Source organism: Triticum aestivum, chromosome 2D (assembly GCF_018294505.1).
Source record: "Triticum aestivum cultivar Chinese Spring chromosome 2D, IWGSC CS RefSeq v2.1, whole genome shotgun sequence".
NCBI classification, from domain to species: Eukaryota; Viridiplantae; Streptophyta; class Magnoliopsida; order Poales; family Poaceae; genus Triticum; species Triticum aestivum.
Window position 1 is genome coordinate 642,400,470 of NC_057799.1, and position 21,611 is coordinate 642,422,080.

At 43.9% G+C, this 21,611-nt stretch overlaps 1 protein-coding gene and 1 pseudogene across 1 annotated transcript; one reads left to right on the forward strand and one right to left on the reverse strand.

Annotated features, from left to right (window-relative positions):
- Positions 1-461: 461 nt before the first annotated feature.
- On the reverse strand, positions 462-7,750 carry LOC123055292 (probable serine/threonine-protein kinase BSK3). Its single transcript, XM_044479288.1, has 12 exons — positions 7,568-7,750; positions 7,322-7,426; positions 6,758-6,978; positions 5,851-5,986; positions 5,283-5,416; positions 5,078-5,183; positions 3,939-4,024; positions 3,316-3,504; positions 2,809-2,973; positions 1,891-2,004; positions 1,352-1,639; positions 462-910 (listed from the first exon to the last, which is right to left on the reverse strand). Exons 2-11 carry the CDS (start codon positions 7,407-7,409, stop codon positions 1,394-1,396), a joined length of 1,485 nt encoding a protein of 494 aa, XP_044335223.1. The 5' UTR covers positions 7,410-7,426; positions 7,568-7,750; the 3' UTR covers positions 462-910; positions 1,352-1,393.
- Positions 7,751-17,198: 9,448 nt separating this feature from the next.
- Positions 17,199-20,537, forward strand: LOC123050709 (wall-associated receptor kinase-like 6; annotated as a pseudogene).
- Positions 20,538-21,611: the final 1,074 nt, after the last annotated feature.

Genomic DNA, 21,611 nt, shown 5'->3' on the forward strand with positions numbered 1-21,611 from the left:
CGCCGGTGTCCAGCGCCTCCTTCATAGCGAAGTGCGCGACCTCCGTCTCGCGGAGAGCCTTCCTCGACTGCCACAACGCCTTGTGGAGTTCCCGCTGCTGCAAGAGAGGGCGCTGCGGTTGCGCATCTGCGCCAAGCGTCGCGCCTCCACGGCAGGCTGGCTGGAGCTGCCGGCCGCGCTTGCGCGGCGGCCGCCGCGTCTGCGACCTTCTCTCAACATGATATGCGCTCCGGAGGAGATTTCCGAATGAGCTCGCTGGAGGGGAAGAGGATTGGGCGGAGAGAGGCAAAATCGATCCGAGACGGAACCCTAATACGCCCCCTCCCCGTATATAGCGGCGGAAGCGGTGGTTTTGCGGGCCGCCTATATAATTTTTACAGGCCAGTGCAAATATACGGCATCTGTTCCGGCCCCGAAATGCTAAACAACACGCAAAATTATGGGCCGGCGGCACCAGAAAATAAAATCACAAGCTGATAAGCTTACAAAGGAGACGACTACACCCCCAAAGTATTGCAACAGTTGGAAATCGTAGTAATAGAAACCGAGAATTTTTGGCAACTATTCAGCCGAAGGTGATCCTGCTCCGAAAACGAAAAACTGTACAGGTTTACAAATAATGTACATCAACAATCTCTTTTTTTCTCCCTTTTTCAGTGGGAGGAACCAAGACAGACTTTTCGCTTCCACAAAAAAATTCCTGTCTACGGGGCTTGTTCACCCTTCAATGTATATGGCATCTCTTTCCTGGTCTCTGTTGTCGCTTTGTTCCATATTTACATACGGATGAGGGACGACGTAGTTTCGCGCACGCAAATCATAAGAAGTTCAAAGAACACTTGGCCGCCAAAGTTGACAGATGAACAACAGCTGCTTCTTCCATTCCAAATGATTTTGTTCAAGCGAGCACCTGGGCCACAAGCACAATAATGAGGACATTACTTAATAACATATCAAGTAATATTAGGGTGTCTCTTTTTAGTATCCGCTGTTCATAGAATATCTTCAGCAAACAAACTCAAGACAAAAGTATTCCTGGTTGCATATCATTGTTTCAACTTCCAAGTGATAACAATGATATTTGAAACGCTTCACCAGCTAATGACATTTATAGTAAAAATAAATAAATAAGGTGTACCAATCTAAATTGGATTCTGTATTTGATTTGCATGATCCACAATGTATCAATACGAACTGCATATTGCACAAACATGTTCAGAAATCCTTGGGACAACCCAAACTATCAAAACTGACATACTAGTCATGACCCCATGTTTGATCCCCCGAACACTGAAATTAAGGGAAGTACTACAAATTTACAACAGTAACAAGATTTGGTAAAAGACAATACCTGGAATTATGTGCATTTCCTAGACAAGAAATCAGTTCATATTCATCGTCCGCTGCTGCTACTTGTCTCTTGGGCACAACCATCCTTGAGAGCATCTTGAGCTTCATTCTCCATGTCTAAAGAAAGCAAGGCTGCAGCTTGAAGGTAAAATGCTGTCGGCCATGTCGGAGATATTACTAGCGCTTGCATTGCATCACTGAGAGCCTGTTCTGCCATGTCATTCATCAGATAAGATAGGCAACGCCGAGCATATATGGTGGGGGAAACCATCGTACCGACTTCAATGAACTGCATGTCACAAATCAACAGCAATGAACAGAGTCAACATTGGTTCATAGCCCTTTTAGGAAAGTCAACGGATCTACAATAATTTCAGATCACTTCATAGCCCGCCCCGGAATTGATGTTACTATTAGTGCTTTTGAACTTTAGGAGAGCCAATGGAAATTGTGGAATGATACAGTTACATTTCAACATGAGACTCTTGCAACATGTCAGCTTGTATAAAAGAAGAAAAGAAATTGAGAAGTGAAAGCAACCTGGGAGTAACAGTCAATAGCAGTAGTAAAATCCTTTTGCCGAAATGCACTGTCACCCTTCTTCTTTGAGGTTAATGTATCTTGCATTTGATTGGTCCACATCTGAAATGAGAGCTGCAGCAAGGGGACAAAGATCATGTAACAGCAAAGCAATTTTAACAGTTTCAGTTAAACAAATTTTATTATAAGTACAAGAGTATATATACAGGCGTGTGTACATAGGGCTTAAGGAAAGGATTGTACAGAGGAAGAAAAAAGAAGACTACATTTACAAGATTAGGCAAGAGAATGTATCCAAAGCGAGGCTGGGAATCTTAGACTCCTCCCCAAATCTATGGCTGTTCTTAAAACATGCCTTACAAGAAAAAGGGGGTATTTTTGAAGGTTTTGACATTCCTCTTCTTCAAAATGTACAAATACAAAGATTATCCAAAATTATTTACAGGATACAATTCCAGTTCTGAAATAATGGTGGTGTCAGACTAGTTTTACGTTTTCATATGCTTCTTAACAAATGTTGCATAAGAAAGACATAGGCTAGGGACTCAGCTAGCATACACATGCAAAAAAGGGATCAGATTAGGGATAAGACAAATACATATAGAATATTATCTAGTTAGGCAAGAGGCCTGTTTATTTAGGAATATATGGTCATGGAAAGATGTCAAACACTATAACTTCTCGCTAAAAGATACCCCCTCTGTTCATCAATATACAATGTTTTAGAGTCTCTAAAACGTCTTATATTGATGAACAGAGGGAGTATGTGATATACTTCAATCCAATCAACCAAAATGCATTTCGCATGCCACCAGAAGAGGTCTTACACTAAAACTTCTCCCGAAAGATATGTGATATTATATTTTGGATCAAAATATAAAGTGCACACATAAAAGTATTGATGATTTTATTAGTTACCTCATTTGCTGTTCCCTCATCATCCTTGTACCCTGTCTTTTCTAGAATTTCATGTATTGCTGTCAGATCCTTTCTGGAACAAGCATCAGCAAGAGGAGAAAGAGGCAATGATTGGACAGATGATGCACCGGCTTGGGGCATATCCATCAGTTCGTAAGATGGAGTCTACAAAACAGATTGACACCACTGCAGTTATAACATTATATACTTTATGTCCAATGTTGATCGGGAGCCAGATAACTAATAAGTTGGCGTTCGCCATATCTACTTTTTCACACTAAATTTATGAGGTGCTACTGACTTTTTTTATCCATGATATGTATTATACTGTCAGGCTAAGAAAACTGCCAGAAAAGATTATAAAGCTGGGAGATGGAAATGCTTATTTGAAGACAAGGACTAAATAGCACAATACACATACCAAAACCCCTGGTGGCATTTTCGCACTAAACTTTAGAGGAAGATAACTTGAATTCATTTGTTCTAGACAGAGTAAGGAAAGTTCACCTCAACATCTTTCTGAAGAGGAGCCAATGCTTGAACCATAGATCTTACATTCGGCCGTTCTCGGGGTTCATAGTGCAGGCATCTTGAAGCTAATCGTACCAGTTCTGTTCCTTCCTCATTTGAAAATTGGCCCTCTAAACACGAGTCTGTAAGCATGCTAAAGTTCCGATCTCGAATCAGGTCAAGGGCCTGCAGATATTAACTAGCATCAGTTAGTCTGGTAAAATGAAGATATAAACAACTATTTGGTGCAAAGTCAAGTTCTAGCCATTGTTCTAGGAAATTATTATTTTTATCCTGTTACTAAAGTGTTGTTTTCCTATACTTAGTTTAAAGATCCCAGACAGTCAATCCATTTCTGGCATGCAAGTTCATGGAGATAAGGACTTGTATTTAAGTTCTTCACATTGTTCAGTGGAGATAGTGAGGGCAGGTCAATATCTTCATACAAGAAATAGTCTCACATTGCTTCACACGCATGACATACTATAGCAGTAAATAAAACAATAAATGTATAATGGTGCCGAAGAAGCTCAAAGTATAATAAATGTATAATGATGCCAATTGCCAAGTAAAAGTAAGATAGAAAATGATGTGGAAGAACTAAAGCTCAAAGTTGTTACATGGCTCGGAGGAATATGCTTCCCACTAAGAACGTCCAGTAGCAAGGTGCCAAAGCTATATATGACACTTTCAGGTGTTATACGTCCTGCAAGTAAAAGAGTAAACAGGAAAGTGTCACGGTGATGTTAGAGGCGAACTGTGGTGTAAGAAATGACAATGTGTTATTTTTGGGAGCAGTCAAGTGTTTATACATAGTTAAATGAAACATTATATAATCTTCAAAAAAGTTAAAATGCTTGGTTGTGAAGCTAGCATTGAACCTAGGTTCTGTAAAAAGGGCAAACTGTCAATATCCTCTATCATGAAGGGGTGACTGCACACACTATCTCAACCATGAATTGCAACCTTGAGACCTATGCAGATCCTCTCCTCTTACAATTATCACAACATGTGAAGATCTCAAGGTACATTCATGGTACAGATCATATTGTAAGCCATGCCAGTTAAAATTAACAACTACTGAGTATATTTTACTTCACAGATCAAACCATTAGGGTGCAAAAAACATTCTGAGAATCTAATGTAGGGTGTTATGAAAACAGTGCTATACTATGACATAACGTAATAGTGTTAGGGAAGCTGAATCCACCCCACTGTACAATGCACATGCAGAAAAAAACTCAAGGTATAATCTCCAACTATACAACATTACAACTACTACCTCCGTCCAGGTTTATTAGGCCCGTGAGCAAATCAGCCGTGTCCGATTTTGTAAGGGCGCTGGTCGTACGCATTTGTTTCGCCTCAATCACCGGCGGTGCTTATGCGCTCGATTGGTCGAGCTTGGGTGTTTTAAACGGCATGCAAACACGAACTGCAGGCAATAAATGCGGCACTAGCATTGCATTGGCTGCATGCAAATATGAATCGTCGAGCCGACTGCATGCAAAACCGCTGGCCGATTTGATTGGCTGTTGCTAAGCATGCATTATTAGCATTAACTTTTTGCCTTGGTCTTTGAGTTTTGGCTAAGGGGCCCAATAAACCCGGACGGAGGGAGTACATCATTAGAACATAGCAACTTCGCGAGAAAGTTCAGTGCCAATGTGGTCTGACAAGAAAGATTCTACGAAGATCATCCAGGGACTGCTACGTAAAAGCAAGCTATAGGGTTTTAGCAACATAAAGAGGAACCGACCAGTTCTCATGTATTCGGGAGGAGTAAATGCCAGATTGGTACTGTAACTTTTGCCATCCCGGCTGTTCTTCATAAGGCCAAAGCATGAAAGTCTAGGGTTACAATCCTGCAGCATGTAAACAATGTATAAATCAACCAATGCAACAGCAAACACACATATAAACAAAGTTTACCAAGCTGGTAAAACAACTTGCATGATACTCACATCATCAAACAGAACTCTGTAGGCATTAAGATCATGGTAGAGAGCACGCCCCTTACTGGTGCAATATTCTAAAGCCTCAGCAAGATAGAGAACAACCCTTAATCTCATGGGCCATTTCATCGCTTGGGTTTCCCCTGTCAAATGCATACAATAATGGAGAAATATTACATCATTAATCAAGCAAGGCATTAAAGATAATGTGCAGATGGTCCCAGTCCACTTAAAGGTCCTAAATGATAGCTAGACTAGACATAATACAAGTGTGAGAATCTTCCAAGAAATGTTTGAGTTGCATAACCTAATGTGTCTAGAACAGATAATCTTATTACTCCTATGCATTATGTAACAATTACCAACAGTCATGAGGAACAATGTTTAGAAAATGAACAAACTGCACAATTTCTTGTCAAAATTCATTTGCAAAATTTAGACATGAACGGAGACCAATCATTAACAGATGCGACATCATGAACCTATGAGCACTTAAGCTTATAGGTTGAGAACAATAGATAACAATAAAAAAACTGCACTAAACATAATTACAACCAGGAAATGCAAGGCGACTCACAGTGGAAAAGGTGTTTTGCTAGTGTGTCATTAGGCATGTACTCTGCAACAAGCAATCTCTCGTCACCTTCGCAGCAACAGCCAAGCAGATTTGCTAACCTTTTGCTCCGGAGCTGACCAACTGATTTAGCTTCTTCCTGAAGCATAATTATTTCCCCAAAAGATATTGGCAAATCTTAGAAAATTACTGGAACTGTATGGGTCAAGCAAAAAATGTATCAACAAAAGGAATTTTGTTTTGACTTTTGACACACAAAATGCCATCCACTGTCCTGCTACAGACAGAGCAAAAACTTCTACATATTACTAGCCATCTAAATAAAGATATCACCCTAAAAGCCAAAAAAAGAAGTGAGATAACTGATAGCAGAAGGGTCATATAAAGCACTGGACCAAGGAGTAGACCTAGTACAGTAAGAAAATACACAACCTTGTCAAATAGATTAGAATTTTTGACGGAAATTATGATAGCAACGCAATAGAGATTGTAAAAATGCTGAATCGTTGATTTGCCAAGAGCATTAGTAGAACACAATGATGGGAGTATGGGACAAGTAGTGGCTGGTAATGATTGATTGCTGTCTCACACTGGTTGAACATTGGAATCTAATAATCGTACAAAAAGAAAAATATGTTGGCCAGACAGTTGGTAGATGCCACCCTTTCATCTGCCAGCCATCATAAGAATCCATCCAAAAGCAAAACAAGTAAATTAACAAGCGTGCATATCATCGCAGGTCAGGAGCAGGTAGAAATCAACAACCTCCATGATAAGAGACATCATTCTCAAATTGGAAGCGGCACAATAACTAACCAGCAACGAACTAGTGGCATCAAGGCATTAGCAACACCCACCAGACGCACATTGTTACTAGAGAGGATAAGCGAAGGCGACAGGAGGCATATACCAGGAACTGGCGCGGGTCGGGCCAGGCGGAGCGATTGAAGCGCTTGACGGCGATGCGGCGCTGGGCGTCGAGCTTCCCCTTGTAGACGACGTTGGGCGCCTTCTCGCCATGCTCGGACACGATGTTCTCCACGGCGAAGCCGGCCGTGGCCAGGCGCAGCTGCTCGAAGGTGTACTCCTGGAACGCCGGCAGCTCGTACGCCTCCCCCTGCTCGTCCTCCTCTGCGCATCAAAAGCCGCCCCGGTCAGTCAGATTACTGCAATCCCCACCCATCTGGCAAGCCCGCCCAATCCGCAGACCTAATAACAAATCAGAGGCGAATAATAACCCTTCGGCTCAACCGCCCCAAATGCGGCGGGGATGGGTGCGGCGCACGCGCGATCGGAGAACCGCCCCCGCCGGCAATCTCGGGGGGCAAGCGGAGCGAAAATCGCGGAAGCCGACAGGCTCCGGAAAAGGGGAAGGCGGCCGCCCGAAATAGCGAGCGGAAAATACCGGAGCAGCACGGGAGGAGAGCTAGTAGCAAGCGAGCATGGAGCATTGCGAGCGGCAGTAGGCACGCACCGGAGCCGGGGTCGTCGAGGCGGGTGCTGCCGTGGAGCTGGCCGCGGAGGCAGCAGCAGGAGGTGGCCTTGGACACCCGCGCGCCCATTCCGATCGCCGCCGAACCTGCAAGCAGAGCAGCGAGCAGCCTGAGAACCGGGGAGGTCGTCGGCGGCGGGACCCGCGCGCACGCGGATCTGAGCGCGGAAGCGAGCCAAGGCCGAGCGGGCCGCAGGCAGCAGCATAGCAGACGAGGCCGGAGCTTACCTCGCCTGAGAAAGCAAGCGCGGAACCGGAGCGAATCGAAGCGGCGCGGCGGAGGCGGAGGCGGGGGAGGGGACTGGGCTGGATTGGATTGGATCTCTCTCGGCTCTCGCTCGCTCCCTCTCGCCCCTCGCCTCTCTCTCGGCTCTCCTCTCCTCTCACCACCTTGCTGTGCTGGGGTGGGGGTGGGGGGTGGGGGTGGTATTATTCGCTAATGCTGCAGTTTATTAATGGGTTTTTAGTACTAGTACTAGTTTTATACCGACATGCCTGTACTGCGTGCCGCTGGGATGTGGGCCCGGGGTCTAACCGCGCGGTAAAAAAATTAGTGTAACAAGTTGACATGGTACTTGCTCCACTACTGGGAGAGTAATTAAATTAATTACTGCTAACTACAGTAAATAAATGGCCGCCTAAATCGGCACGGCGAGGCCGCTGGTGACCACCGCCCTGGGAAGCCCCCACCCCACGCTGCTTTTCTTCCTATACTACTGCTAGCCAAAGAGGGTCTCTTCGATTCAACGAATATTCATGCTAAATTTTAAATTGCAATTTAAATGTTCAAGAGATATTTTTCTTCCCAGATGGACTTATTTATCCACTTCATCATTATTTGAAAGAAAGAAATAGAAATGATATTTCTTCATTTGAGTGAGACTCCATGGTGGTCCTCTCTTGGGTCATATTTCGTCGGAGCGTGATACTTCTAGTTCAAATATTTTAAATTCCTGTTTAGGTTGAATTCTCTACAGCGTGGGGGGACTTGCAACTCGTGCATGCGAATGTTCTCCTTTTGGTTTGATCTATGGTTTTATTCGAGCAGCATGACTCCAGCTCTCCAGCTCTAAGTAATATCGTCGGTTTCCATTTATATGGCCGTCAAATAAAAGAAAGAAGGCTTGATGTAATGAATTCGCCGGTCTCGTCACTGTATATGTCACTTTTCTTGGAAACATCGAGTACTGTGGCACCGAAGTATCCATTGCATGCGCACCACCTCCGCACGCACATCTCACACGTGCCTATTGAAGATCAGAGTCTCGGAGCATTTAGGATGGACGTCATCAGAAACGTCTCGCTGGCTGCTATCGATGAAAACGCGCGTCGCCTCCTACCAAAAGAGCATTCCATGTAACGAGACCCACATGACATCAAACCTGGACTTTTGATCCCCTCATGAACCGGACCGGGGGTATATCCACCTTCCTAAGACGTCATCTAAGTAGACACCGGTTGAACCGAGTCGTTGGTGCTTGCTACAACCCGTGACACGGCGGACTGTCCCTGACTGTCTTTGTCTCTATCATGACCAGTTGGTAAAATGTGAATGAAAGTGATGAAGACTAGGGGTTCGACAATTTGGTTATCCTCGCTATATTCATTTTTCTTGTTGGGATTATCCTCACTATACAAAATGGAGAAAGCATTGACCTAGAACATCTTTATAAAAATTTACAGTGGAAGTATATCGTTTGCCAAAAACGATGCATGTGGTCTTCAGAATCATGTGGTTCACTTTCACTTTCCATCCCATCTTTATCCGAAGAATGCTCGCTCTTGGGTGCGTACGTGCGGCATGATGACAAGCTGAGATGAGATGGACCGATTCGCTGATGAAAGCTTCACTTTTCATTCGGTGATCGCCGAAAAAGAATCGGCGGGCGCACGCACGCACGCATGATTACGATTAAACTGGCTGCACGTACAGTACGTGCGTGCGTGCGTACAGCCTGGCCTGGCCTGCCCTGCGCGGTACAGCGTGGCAGGAGCAGGCACGGACGAGATACGGGAACCAGCTCCATCATCGTCCAGCTGTCAACTAATCATCTCGGACAGGGCAGCTCGCCTGCATGCTCGGACAGGGCAGGGCAGGGCCGCCGCGCACGGCTGATCTGGCGGCCGTGCCAAGTGGCCGTCCGGTGGATGGGCCCACCGCCCGGTGGGAGGGACGGCGGTGGAGTGCAGTGCGCGAAAATATCTGTCCAGCGAGCGAAATGATGCTGTGCAGACTGCAGAGTATCTGTATTTTTGCGTGTGTTTACTTACGCACGAAGCCTGGTTAATTGGTTAGTTCGAAAATGGCAACTGGGAGAGGCCGGCCGGCCGGCCGGTCACATCAATCGTGCGTGCGTGCGCACCACTTTCATTTCTGCACGAGCGCACGAATTAAGGCCTTAATTAGCGCGTAAAGTACGCACAAAAGTACGATGCCAAATGATATTCTCCGGTCTCCGTGCACAGGAATCTCGTATGCACGCTCCTGAAAAAAGAAGTGCGCTCAAATTATAGGGCTTTTTTTGGCCGGGAAAATTATAGGCTTGGACTAGAGCAAATATTTTTTTTGGATTTATTTTAAATTTTCGACCATGTTCATTCAGTGGAATGAGACATTTCCCTGAGGCGTCTATCGGTGACTTCGTCAATCTTGATATATTGTGCCGGCTCGGTATCTTGTAGTAGAAGCTTATAGGGATAAAGTGTGTGTGGGTGCGTTCATAGGACTGACCGAGTATATCTTTTACTATACCATGATTAAAGTAAAGTTTGTGATCATACTAATGTTAGGCAAAAAAAAATATTGGTTTTGAATTACGAAAATGTTGCACTTGCGCCGTTTTTTTTCTTTTTCAACAAAAAGATGGAAAACTAATAATCGACCTAGCAGAGATTAGTGGATCGAGCTGGAACGATGGGCCGATAGCTGGATCCTTGAGCTGGAGGGATATGCTACATATCTGTCAGTACTCTGAACGTAGCACATAACCGAACCAGCCCTGTCAAATCAAATCAACAACCATATAGTAGTATAATTAATTAAACTGCTCCATTTGGGATCGATCGATAGATACTGAAACGCCTGTCTTCTCTTCTCAGCCGGTCTGGATCGGCCGACCCCCTGAATTAATTAGCTGGATTAATTAGTTAGCGGACGACGCTAGCCATAGCTAGCTAGCTGCGTAATGATATTCTACTCTGATTGATTAGCTCAGGGAGTTAACCGGTTGACCTTTGCTGCACTGACGTGACGCGTGTTCCTTGACCCTTCTGCCCGTTTTCACCCACGCTTCCACACCTGACATCGACGTTGGTTTCTCCCTTCACGTCAGGTTTCAACTCGGAATAATCTAACCACCCACTCCCTTATCAATTTTCCATGAATACAATTAATTAGCTAGCTCGAAGCCACGTTAACTCTGAGTATGTTTTTTAGGAAAACCATCGTGGTTAACTTTACTAAAACCATGAGTACGGATTAGCTAGACTGATGATGGTGAGAGTATCTATCTTGCTACGCCCTAAAACTAGCACAAAAAGTGGGCACATAATTTTCTTTAGAATACTTCTTTTAGATGTCTTTAGAATACTTAATTTACTCTCGGTGCAAAGCTTAAACATGCCGGTAGTAAACCTGAGCATGGGCAGCCCGGCCCGAACCTGGTCTGAAACAACCGAACCGGGCTCGGGCTTCATTTTGCATCCTGAAGTAATATCCGGGTTGGGCTTGGGCTTCAGTTTACAGCCGAAATTAGGTCGGCCCGGACCGTCAATGCCTAAAACTTGTACGCTGTTTCCGCGTCTGTGGGCGGTGGCCTGTAGCGAAAACAAATACAAGTGTGGCCCAGCCCAGCAACTCACCCCCCCCCCCCCCCTTCCTCCAAGCAATTACCAAACCCTAGTTGTCGCTTGTCTTTCCCTCCCGTGGCCTCACACATTTTATGAGGTCCTTGTTTGATAGCAAGGTTAAGTTCAACTTTAAGAGTCAAATCTTCATTTACTTGTATTCAACTCCCGCAGTCACTTATTCATCTCTTGTTGGGCATGCTTATACATCGATGCTGCATTTTCATGATTTTGTTGCTAACATGATCTTCGAATATCTTATTTTTCAGAGAAATATGGGAACTATATCCTTCATAAGGCACGTAATTATACAAAAGAATAGTAAAGTTTTGCCGCATGTTTTAGCCTTGCTATGATGCTTTACATTCAACTATTTTTCCGCCTCCAAAATATTCCCCGCATAGTGGCTCCCAATGTATTATAGCAAATACCCTCTTCATATTCGAGGCATTGTAATTTTGAACACCATACTTAGTAAATTACGCCATCTAAATTATGGTAGATATTTCAATCATTTTTATGTTAAAATGAATAAGCATGACAACGCACAACTATTAAGATATTAGTTCGGTTGTACACTACAAAGATCCCTGACATTATATTTAATGATATTATAACGTGCATGAACACACACACACACACACACACATGTATATAAAATATAAAAAATATCATTTATGCAATGTCAAAAATTAACTCAAAGAGAACTTCTTTACAACATGTGGTTTAAATTTGGCGAAAGCAAATTTTGTGATGTACATCACAAATGTGTAAAAACAATGTAATAACTATGCCAGCACAATAATTATTAAGACTATAATCTTGTAATTAATTGAATTTTAAAAGTACAAAAGTTTGGTATAATCTTTTTAAATATAAAACAAATAATGTTATAACTAATGCCTACCATTGGCCATATTTTTTATTTCACCTCCATTTATTTTTTAATTTATGTGATTGATTTAACCACATGCTTTATGTATGGCATATGTAATTTGTAAATTTTCATTACAAGAGACGGGAATTAGACGCAATTGATTGATTTAACCATATATAATTGTTATTACGGGAATTTTAATCACATTGATTGATTTAACTAGGTGTTAATTATGTGTTTGGCCATCTATTTGCACTTTTTAAGCTTAAGTGTGATTAGACGCAAATAGGCGTTCCATACACAATTGTACAGAGACGGGAAACAAAGAGCAGTTAACTATCTAGAATAGTGATAGAATGTAAAGTAGAACAATAAATACCAACAATAATAAATGAACAATAACAACCAGGAAGGAGCATGAGCATTAGCATTATTGTAGAAATAGTAGCAGCAGGTATGAGCACAACAAAACTTAATACAAGAGTCACAAGACAACACTACAACAATAACAAATAGCACCATATTAATAGTACAAGCACCATCTTGAGCATAAACAATAGAAACAACACTACAACAATAGCAACATACCACTAGAGAAATAGTATAACCTACATATAGAACATCAACTACAAAAGCAACACTATAGTAGTAGTACAAGCTACATCTAAAGCATCAACAACAGTAGTAGCAGTACATCACCCTGCCTAACGCTTTTCCCGTCGCATAGGGGCAAAGCGAGGCATTGAGCCAGTGCCTCGCGCATAGGCGCATATGTGCAAGATTAGGCGCACTTTTTTGAACTTTGGTAATTTGGCATGCATATGAGAGACATAATTATAAGTTAGCTAGGAGCTTTAGAATGCTGTGTCAAAATCGGGTGAGCTAACAACAACGATGTAATGGAAGGATTATAGAGCCACATGCACATCCATATGAGCTTATGTGATTAGTTGTGCTCAATTACAGTCTAAACTCTAAACCATTTAAAGTCAGATCTAAATCATGTGCATTTGATTAACTAACCATAGGATGATAATAAGCTAATACATGAGGATCAAATGGGCAGAGATTGTGGACGAGATGGAGATAACGGGGAGCCAAAGTTCAGATGAGGGGATCGATGACACATCTAAAATCTATACGCGGAGGAAAGGGAGTATGAGGCTCGATGGCGACGGGGACGTGAAAGGAGGAGGGGCTCAATGCGAGGTGGCTAGGTGACAAAGGAATGAGTTGGGTTTGTGACATTTTTGGGCTAAGGGTGAGATGCTCCAGTGGAGGTTTACATTCTCAAAAGGAAAGCTCCTTGCCCAACTTGCTATATGTCGAACACACACTTTTCTCACGCATGGGCTGACCCATCTATTGCAAAGCCGTGGACCAGAGGAATCACCTCTCCTGGCGAGTACAAAATCCAGTTTTTAGCTATGTTTTTACATTTTGTCTAAAAAATTATATTTCACAGATTTAATTTATTTAGAAACAACTATAAAAATATTGCATTGTTTTCATCAAAATTTTAAAAAATCTTCATGAATTTTTTAAAAAGACTATAATTTTAAGAATGTTCACAATTCATTAAAATGTTTAAATCTTCAATTATTTTAAAATATTTCTAAATTAAAAAATGTTCACAAATTGTAAAAAATGATCACTAGTTAACAAATATGTTTGAGAACATAGAAAAAAATAATAGGTATTTTGAAATATCCCGAATTAAGAAAGTGTTAGAAAATGTTTACTATTTAAAAAATATAGTTAAATAATTACAAATGTTCATGGGTTTTGAAAATATATCTATACATATTTTAAATTTCAATAAATGCACATCAATTTTAGTGACATTGAGGATTTTAAAATGAAAAGTAAAAGGAAATAAGAAAAAAAGTTAAAGCACCAAAGAAAGACTAGAAAAAAGGGGAAAAAAGTTCAAACAGGAAACTTCTAGAATCTTCTTGAAACAAGGAAAGACAATGCATGGGCTTGCCCGTTACCTCCAAGTAGGGTGCAGATGTTAGGCGCGAACTAGGATTAGTGTTCCCAAAGCATAGATGCATCTTGCTCACCAAAGACCCAACACAGTTAATTTAAAGCACACGACACGCGACGGATTAAATGAGAAAGAAAGCGAGCCGAATACATGGGAGCTATTTCTCGGCTGTTGCGAGACTTAACTCCGTCTTGCCTCTGGGCACGATGCTACTGTGTCGGCTCAGTACTGTAGCTGCACGGGAATTTCGTCTGTGGCTTTTTTGTCGGGGTTTTAACTGTTTGCATCGGTTTTGTTTGGTTTTTGTCTGGGTTTTTTCTTTGGATTTCTTTGGTTTTCTTTGATTTTTATTTTCTACATTTTTTTCTTATTTTTCCATGCACATTGTTCATTTTTGTTATTAATTAGGAACATTTTTTAATACATGTTTAACATTTATAGATGATTACATTTTTTTTCAAACATAGGTTTTCATACCTACTTCTTTGCCATACACAGTATACAACTTTTGTATAAATCTAGAAGATTTGTTTATACGCATTTAAAATTTTGAAATACATAAAAAAATACTTGTTGATATATATTTTTTAATGATACAGATATATTCAAACTATGTAGACATTATTTTAAATGATATAAAGATTGTTAAATCTCCTAAACATAATTTTAAAATGCATGATTTTTTAAGTATAACACACAATTTGTTGAATGTGACTAACTTTTTTTAATTACACAAACATTTTTTTAAAGTGTATAATATTTTTGAAAACATTAGGTATATTGCTTTGAAATGCGTGAACATGTTTGAAGGGGCTGTTTGGATGACAACCAATGCCCGCCTTACCAAAATACGGGCGTTGACCAAACACACGGGCGCCTGTTTGGTTCCCCGCCAAATCTACTAGCTGACGCCCATATTTTTGTAAGCAGCGCAGTTTTCATGCCAACGCGAGAGCAAATCGGCGGCGGCGAGTTCCATCGCCAATTATTTGGCTCGCCCGGTTTTGGCGTGGCTGGCCTGAACGCCATCCAAATGGCCCCGAAATGACACTTACATTCTTTAACGGTACAAATATTCTTTAAAAGTTGATCAAACATTTTTTACACCACATGAACATTTCTTAAATGTGCAATCAACACTTAAAAAATGAACTAAATTACTTTATCGAAATATACGTATTTAGTAGTTTTTAAATATGTAAGTACAAAATTAGGAAAAAAAAATGTCATTAGCATGATGTCTGTCTGGCGAATGGCTACTGGGCAGGAAGTGAGACATAGCCGCGCCCAGCCGAATATGCAACAATCTCGGAGACAAAACCCGCGGGCTGCGCACCGGAAACCCACGTATTGTAACAAGCCTGCAGCCCAAGATTCATAGCCCATTACTCCATTTGGATTTGTCCTTCATCCGTCTTGCCACGCCTCGCCGCGGACCGCGGTTGCCGACCCGCACGCACACGCACAGGGTGTTCGACGGAACGCCGGCTGGCGATGGCGCCGATCGGGGTCGGGCCACCTCGCCTCCCGCAAATTCCGGCGCACTGTCCTCAACTGTGTCCGCCAACCCGCACGTCGCCACGGTAGACTCCGCCCCACGATCGCGGCCCTGCTCGATCTTCCGCCGCGGCGGTCGAATCGGATCCGGTCGACCACATGCCGGCCAGCAACCCCTCGCCGCTGCCTGTCTGATAGACTGATACGGCTATTTCTTTCGACCCGGACTGCTCGTCCCACGCCGGCACAGTGCTCCTCCTCCAACACGTTGGTGAAATCCAGTCGATCGAGTGGCGAGCAGAGTCCCCTTTCCATGGCATCGACTGCCCGGCATCTAGGGAGCCGCATGATGATCTCGACCGGAAGCATCGGTACGTACGCCTATGGCTTGCTTGGTGGTGCTATGTGCGGCAAGATCGGCCGAGCGTCCATCACCGCTCCTCTGGATCGGTTCCTGAATGCGCTGCATACGCTTGGATTATGTGAGCCAGTGCACATGCATGACACGCACTGCTCATTTCTGCTGTTGTATCTACGCCACCACTGAAAGTCCCGAAGAAGGTCAGCTTTCCTGCACCCTTTTCCTCCACCTTTGGTATGTGCTCCTCAAGTCAGCTCCAATAGTCTCATAATCCAAACGCCTAGCCAAAAGCTACCTGCAGTTAGGCACCGGCCACCGGGTGCTCTTCCCAGGGCTGGGCTAGCTAGGAGAAGCAACACACACTACACACGGGGCACTGCTGGGTGTCCATAACCAGCTGCAGCACATGAAAGAAAATGCAGTAAACTGGTAAAAAATTGACCCTCTACCGAGTCCCCGACAATTAAACAGCGTCCAGAACTCCAGATCCCGTCACCGATGTCCGTTTCGGCCTTTTTCGTGCATTGGAGCCGGGCCAGCGACGCGCCGCTGTCGAACAGCGACCTTGCATCGCTTACTGGGAACACTCCAAGCGTTTTCCCTGTGAACCTCCTGGTTTTGCAGTAATCGTGGGGTGCAAATAGCCGGTCCAAATCCCCCCACAGCGAAATGCTGCCCCCTTTGAAGAAGAAATTATGCTCCTGCATTTGCTGTTCACTCGGTCGGTGCCTGTCCTCGTTGTCCAGTCAGATAGTTTTGCCCATATACAAAATACTCCGTTTGAAATACTAGTATCTGCCTCATTTATGTTATAAGACTGTGTATAGGGATTTAGTTTACACGGCACAATCGCCACAATTATGTGATGTTGCAAATAATTAGCATTAACGAGATTGCTAAATCTCGGTCGACTGAGACTTAACCATGAAAATTCGTGCAAAAAAAGTTAGATTTTTTCTTTCTTCTTTATATGTTTTGTCACTTAACTAAAACTTGGCTAAATCTTAGCCACATTCAGTAATTAAATATCTTATCTAAGATTCATTGCCTTTTCCATCATCGTCATCCAAACAAGTACTACCTGATGATGTGAGTAGAGTACCGGATATCTAACAGGCGGGGCTGACGGTGGTGAGCAGGTGAAGGTGAGGAGAAGAAAACGCGGGAGAGAGATAAGAGGGATGAGGTCGCTGGGGAGGGGAGTGGAGTGACTGAGAAGGGTTGTGAGGAGATAAGCCTGATGTGGAGGCGAGCGATAGGCGAAGCCCACGGACATGTGGCGCGCGAGAGAAGCGGGGGATGCGTGAGTTTTATCGACCGGCAGATTCTTATCGTTTACTACCATGCTTAAGAAGTTGAAGCACCGGCCTGCACAGTAGTATCCAACACAGACACAGAAATACTGTAGATATACAAGATGAGCACGGCCATGGCATCACTGGTGCTTGCAGTGCTCGTCTTGCCGTCGGCAACAACTGCCGCGGTGACTACGGCTAGAAGAAACTGCTCTAACACCTGTGGTGAGGTTGATGAGATACCTTATCCGTTCGGATTAGGTCCTTCGTGCTCCTTACCTGGTTTCAGCCTCACTTGTGCGGACAACGCCAGTTACCCCATGCTGGGCAACCTACCCATCGAGAGCTTTTACATCTTTGATTCCAACAACCTGTACGCCAATATCTCGTACTCCTACAACTACCTGTGCGCCAGGATCTCCTACACCGTGAAGATGATTCCCGGTGTCCGCGACTACTCTGTTCACTGGGAAGCTCCGGCCCGGCACTTTGCCATGTCTGGCTCGTCAAACATGTTGTTCGTCGTTGGCTGCGGCGTCAAGGCCTCGCTGTTCATCGGCAACTCGACCGTTGAGGTCGGGAACTGCTCCGTCGTCTGTGCGGAAGCTCGAATCATGGAGAAGCTGCCCAAGGGGTGTTGCGATGGCATCGGATGCTGTTTCATCGACATACAGGTGAACCTAAGGGCGTTCACCCTCAACATCTCACGCACCAGCGGTTCTGCACGCTCGAAGGAGGTGTACGCGTTCATCAGCGGAGGTGGTAAGGACCAAATATTCTGGCCGATTGACGCCCTGAGATCTTTGTTGCCGGAATATCTCGAGGGGTACGAATTTGCTACCCTGGAATGGGCTATTCCCTACAAGCCGAACTGTAAGCGCGCCATGGAGGACAGGGCAAGCTATGCATGCGTTGCTAATCACAGTGAGTGTAAGGACTCGTCGATCGGTGGATACTTTTGCGTTTGCAAGTGGGGCGACTACGGCAACCCCTACGTTGATGCCAGGTGCCCGGAATACGAACCACCTCAGCCATCTCCACCACCTCAACGAGCAGCCGAAGAAGGATTGTGACATGTCGTGCGGGAACGTGAGCATCCCGTTCCCCTTTGGAATAAAGCTAGGCTGCTTTGCAACTGAACCATTCTATCTCAAATGTCTTCGAGCCTTGCCGGGGACTGGTCTTCCGGTGCTTGAACTGAATGGTAGTTTGGTCGTCAGTGACATATCTATTGACGAAGGTATTTTACTCGTTGACGAGAAATCAGAGCCAAGTGATCTCTTTTCTAATCCGGAGACGCTCTATGCCTTATCTGGGAAACGGGGCGTGGTGAAGTGGGCCGTTGTTAAAATGCCATGCTTGCATGCACAGCTAAACGAGAGCGACTACAAATGCTTCAGCTCCCACAGTGACTGCATTGATGTCACTGATGACGGAACACTCAAACGTCTAGGTTACCGCTGCAAGTGCTCTTCTGGTTTTAAAGGGAATCCTTATATTAAAGATGGATGCACAGGTATTTTAACTTGCTCTTGATATTCGTTTACATTTTTAGGGGGATATACAAATTCTAGAGTTCTGTCACGTCAGAGCCTAAGCTGGTTAGCATAGCGGCTCTGGATCACCACTGATGTCATGTGCGAAATACAGATATAAACGAGTGCCTGCAGCCAGATAAATACACCTGCAACGGTATTTGCCACAATAAATTCGGGAGCTACACATGCACAAGCTCGGTAATCTTCTATTCTTAAATAGTCGCATCCCAATGTCTAATTTTCCTCTTCATGCAACAATGTCACATCATCAAGTCATGCTTGTAACTTGTCATAAGTTACTTTTTGCATTAATTTATTCATGCAAAGCCTGCCACCTCCTCAACTCATGCATGCATGTTTTTTGCTTAACTTAGTTTTTGCTTAACTTAGTCATACAAAATACTCTTACTTTGTTTTAGTTTATTTAGCAATTCATTTTTAACAGGATTCCTCGGGGCATCATCTAGTATTAGGTAAGCGATCTATCCTGCTTGAAATCCTGTCACAGTGTGATCAATGTCTTGAAATAAAGAATCGTTCGGTTGGATTGTTTTTGCTTAACTGGCTGCAGGTATCACCATTGGACTAAGCAGTGGTGGGGGCATTCTATTTCTTGCCGTATTTGTTGCTATTCTTATACGAAGATGGAATCGGGCCATTCAGAAGCGCTTGAGAAAAAGGTATTTTCGGAAGAACAAAGGCATTCTGCTAGAACAGCTTATCTCTTCAGACAAAAGTGCCAACGATAGCACAAAGATATTCTCCCTGGAGGATCTGGAGAAGGCAACAAACAATTTTGATCAGGCCCGTGTGGTCGGACGGGGTGGCCATGGCACAGTCTACAAGGGCATCTTGATCGACCAGCGCGTGGTGGCCATCAAGAAATCAACACTCTCGGTGATCAGCGAGATCGAAGAGTTCATCAACGAGGTGTCCATCTTGTCGCAGATCAACCATCGAAACGTAGTGAAGCTCCATGGATGTTGCCTCGAATCCGAGGTCCCTCTGCTTGTCTATGAGTTCATCTCCAATGGCACGCTCTACGACCTTCTGCACCGCCCCTCCGAGCAAAACAGTAGCAACTTATTGGTGCCATTGTCCTGGGAGGAGCGCCTGAGGATCGCCACCGAGATCGCGGGTGCGCTCACGTACCTGCACTCTTCGGCTTCGGTGTCGGTCCTCCATAGAGATGTCAAGTCCATGAACGTGCTCCTGAACGACAGCTACACCGCAAAGGTCTCAGATTTTGGCGCATCGAGGCTGATCCCCATCGATCAAACGCACCTGGTCACCGCCGTTCAGGGTACATTTGGGTACCTGGATCCGGAGTATTACTACACGGGCCAACTCAACGACAAGAGCGATGTTTACAGTTTTGGTGTGATACTTGTTGAGCTACTGACGAGGAGGAAGCCCATCATCCAGAACGAGCATGGCGAGAAGCAGAACTTGTCAAACTACTTCTTGTGCGCCATGAGGGAGAGGCTCCTCGAGGAAACGGTGGACGCGCAGATCCTGGGGGGTGGAAGAGATGAAGGGGTTCTGTGCATGGCTCAGTTGGCAGAGGAGTGCCTCAGACTGACTTGAGAGGAGAGGCCAACCATGAAAGATGTGGAGATGAGGCTGCAGCTCCTCACAGGATGCCGCGTTGCACCGAGGGCGAGGCAAGAAGAAGAGGCACCACCTGCGGGAGACGACGGGCATGGCGGGGTCGATCTGGTAGTCGGTCAGCATGGCTCACGTCAGTTCAGCCAAGAACACGAGTTCGTCTCATCTCTGCGTGTACCGCGGTAGGTTGTAGGCACACCTTATTTACATTTTTCCCTTGCCAGAAAAATAATTTGTTTTCCTATCGCATTTCAAATTTTGGTTGATATATGTAAGAATGAAGAAATTGTACTTTTAAGCGGTTATCATTATGTGAGTCACAGTCGATAGCATTGAGAGTGTCAATGATTAATGCTTCTCAAAGAATAGGAGTGGATGAAACTAATTTTCATAAGGGCATGCACGGTGGTCGATAAGGTGTTTTTGTCTTAAACCTGTCACATCATCTAAAGATGATAGTAAAAAATGATGTACAATGATTTATTTCTTAGTTTTATCTCTATTAACTAGTATTCCAAGGGGTCTATCTGAAGGAAATATGCCCTAGAGGCAATAATAAAATTGTTATTTATATTTCCTTATATCATGATAAATGTTTATTATTCATGCTAGAATTGTATTAACCGGAAACTTAGTACATGTGTGAATACATAGACAAAACAGAGTGTCCCTAGTATGCCTCTACTTGACTAGCTTGTTAATCAAAGATGGTTAAGTTTCCTGACCATAGACATGTGTTGTCATTTGATGAACATGATCGCATCATTAGGAGAATGATGTGATGGACAAGACCCATCCGTTAGCTTAGCATAATGATCGTTAAGTTTTATTGCTATTGCTTTCTTCATGACTTACACATATTCCTCTGACTATGAGATTATGAAACTCCCGAATACCGGGGGAACACCTTGTGTGCTATCAAACGTCACAACGTAACTGGGTGATTATAAAGATGCTCTACAGGTGTCTCCGAAGGTGTTTGTTGGGTTGGCATAGATCAAGATTAGGATTTGTCACTCTGAGTATCGGAGAGGTATCTCTGGGCCCTCTCGGTAATGCACATCACTATAAGCCTTGCAAGCAATGTGACTAATGAGTTAGTTACGGGATGATACATTACGGAACGAGTAAAGAGACTTGCCGGTAACGATATTGAACTAGGTATGATGATACCGATGATCGAATCTTGGGCAAGTAACATACCGATGACAAAGGGAATAACGTATGTTGTTATTGCGGTTTGACCGATAAAGATCTTCG

Excerpts from the sequence above, each read along its gene's own strand:
- LOC123055292 (XM_044479288.1), bottom strand. The coding sequence starts at position 7,409 with ATGGGCGCGCGGGTGTCCAAGGCCACCTCCTGCTGCTGCCTCCGCGGC. Across the intron at positions 5,184-5,282 it reads ACAGAGTTCTGTTTGATGAT|GATTGTAACCCTAGACTTTC; the intron begins GTGAGTATCATG and ends TACATGCTGCAG. Across the intron at positions 1,640-1,890 it reads CTATTGACTGTTACTCCCAG|TTCATTGAAGTCGGTACGAT; the intron begins GTTGCTTTCACT and ends TGTGACATGCAG.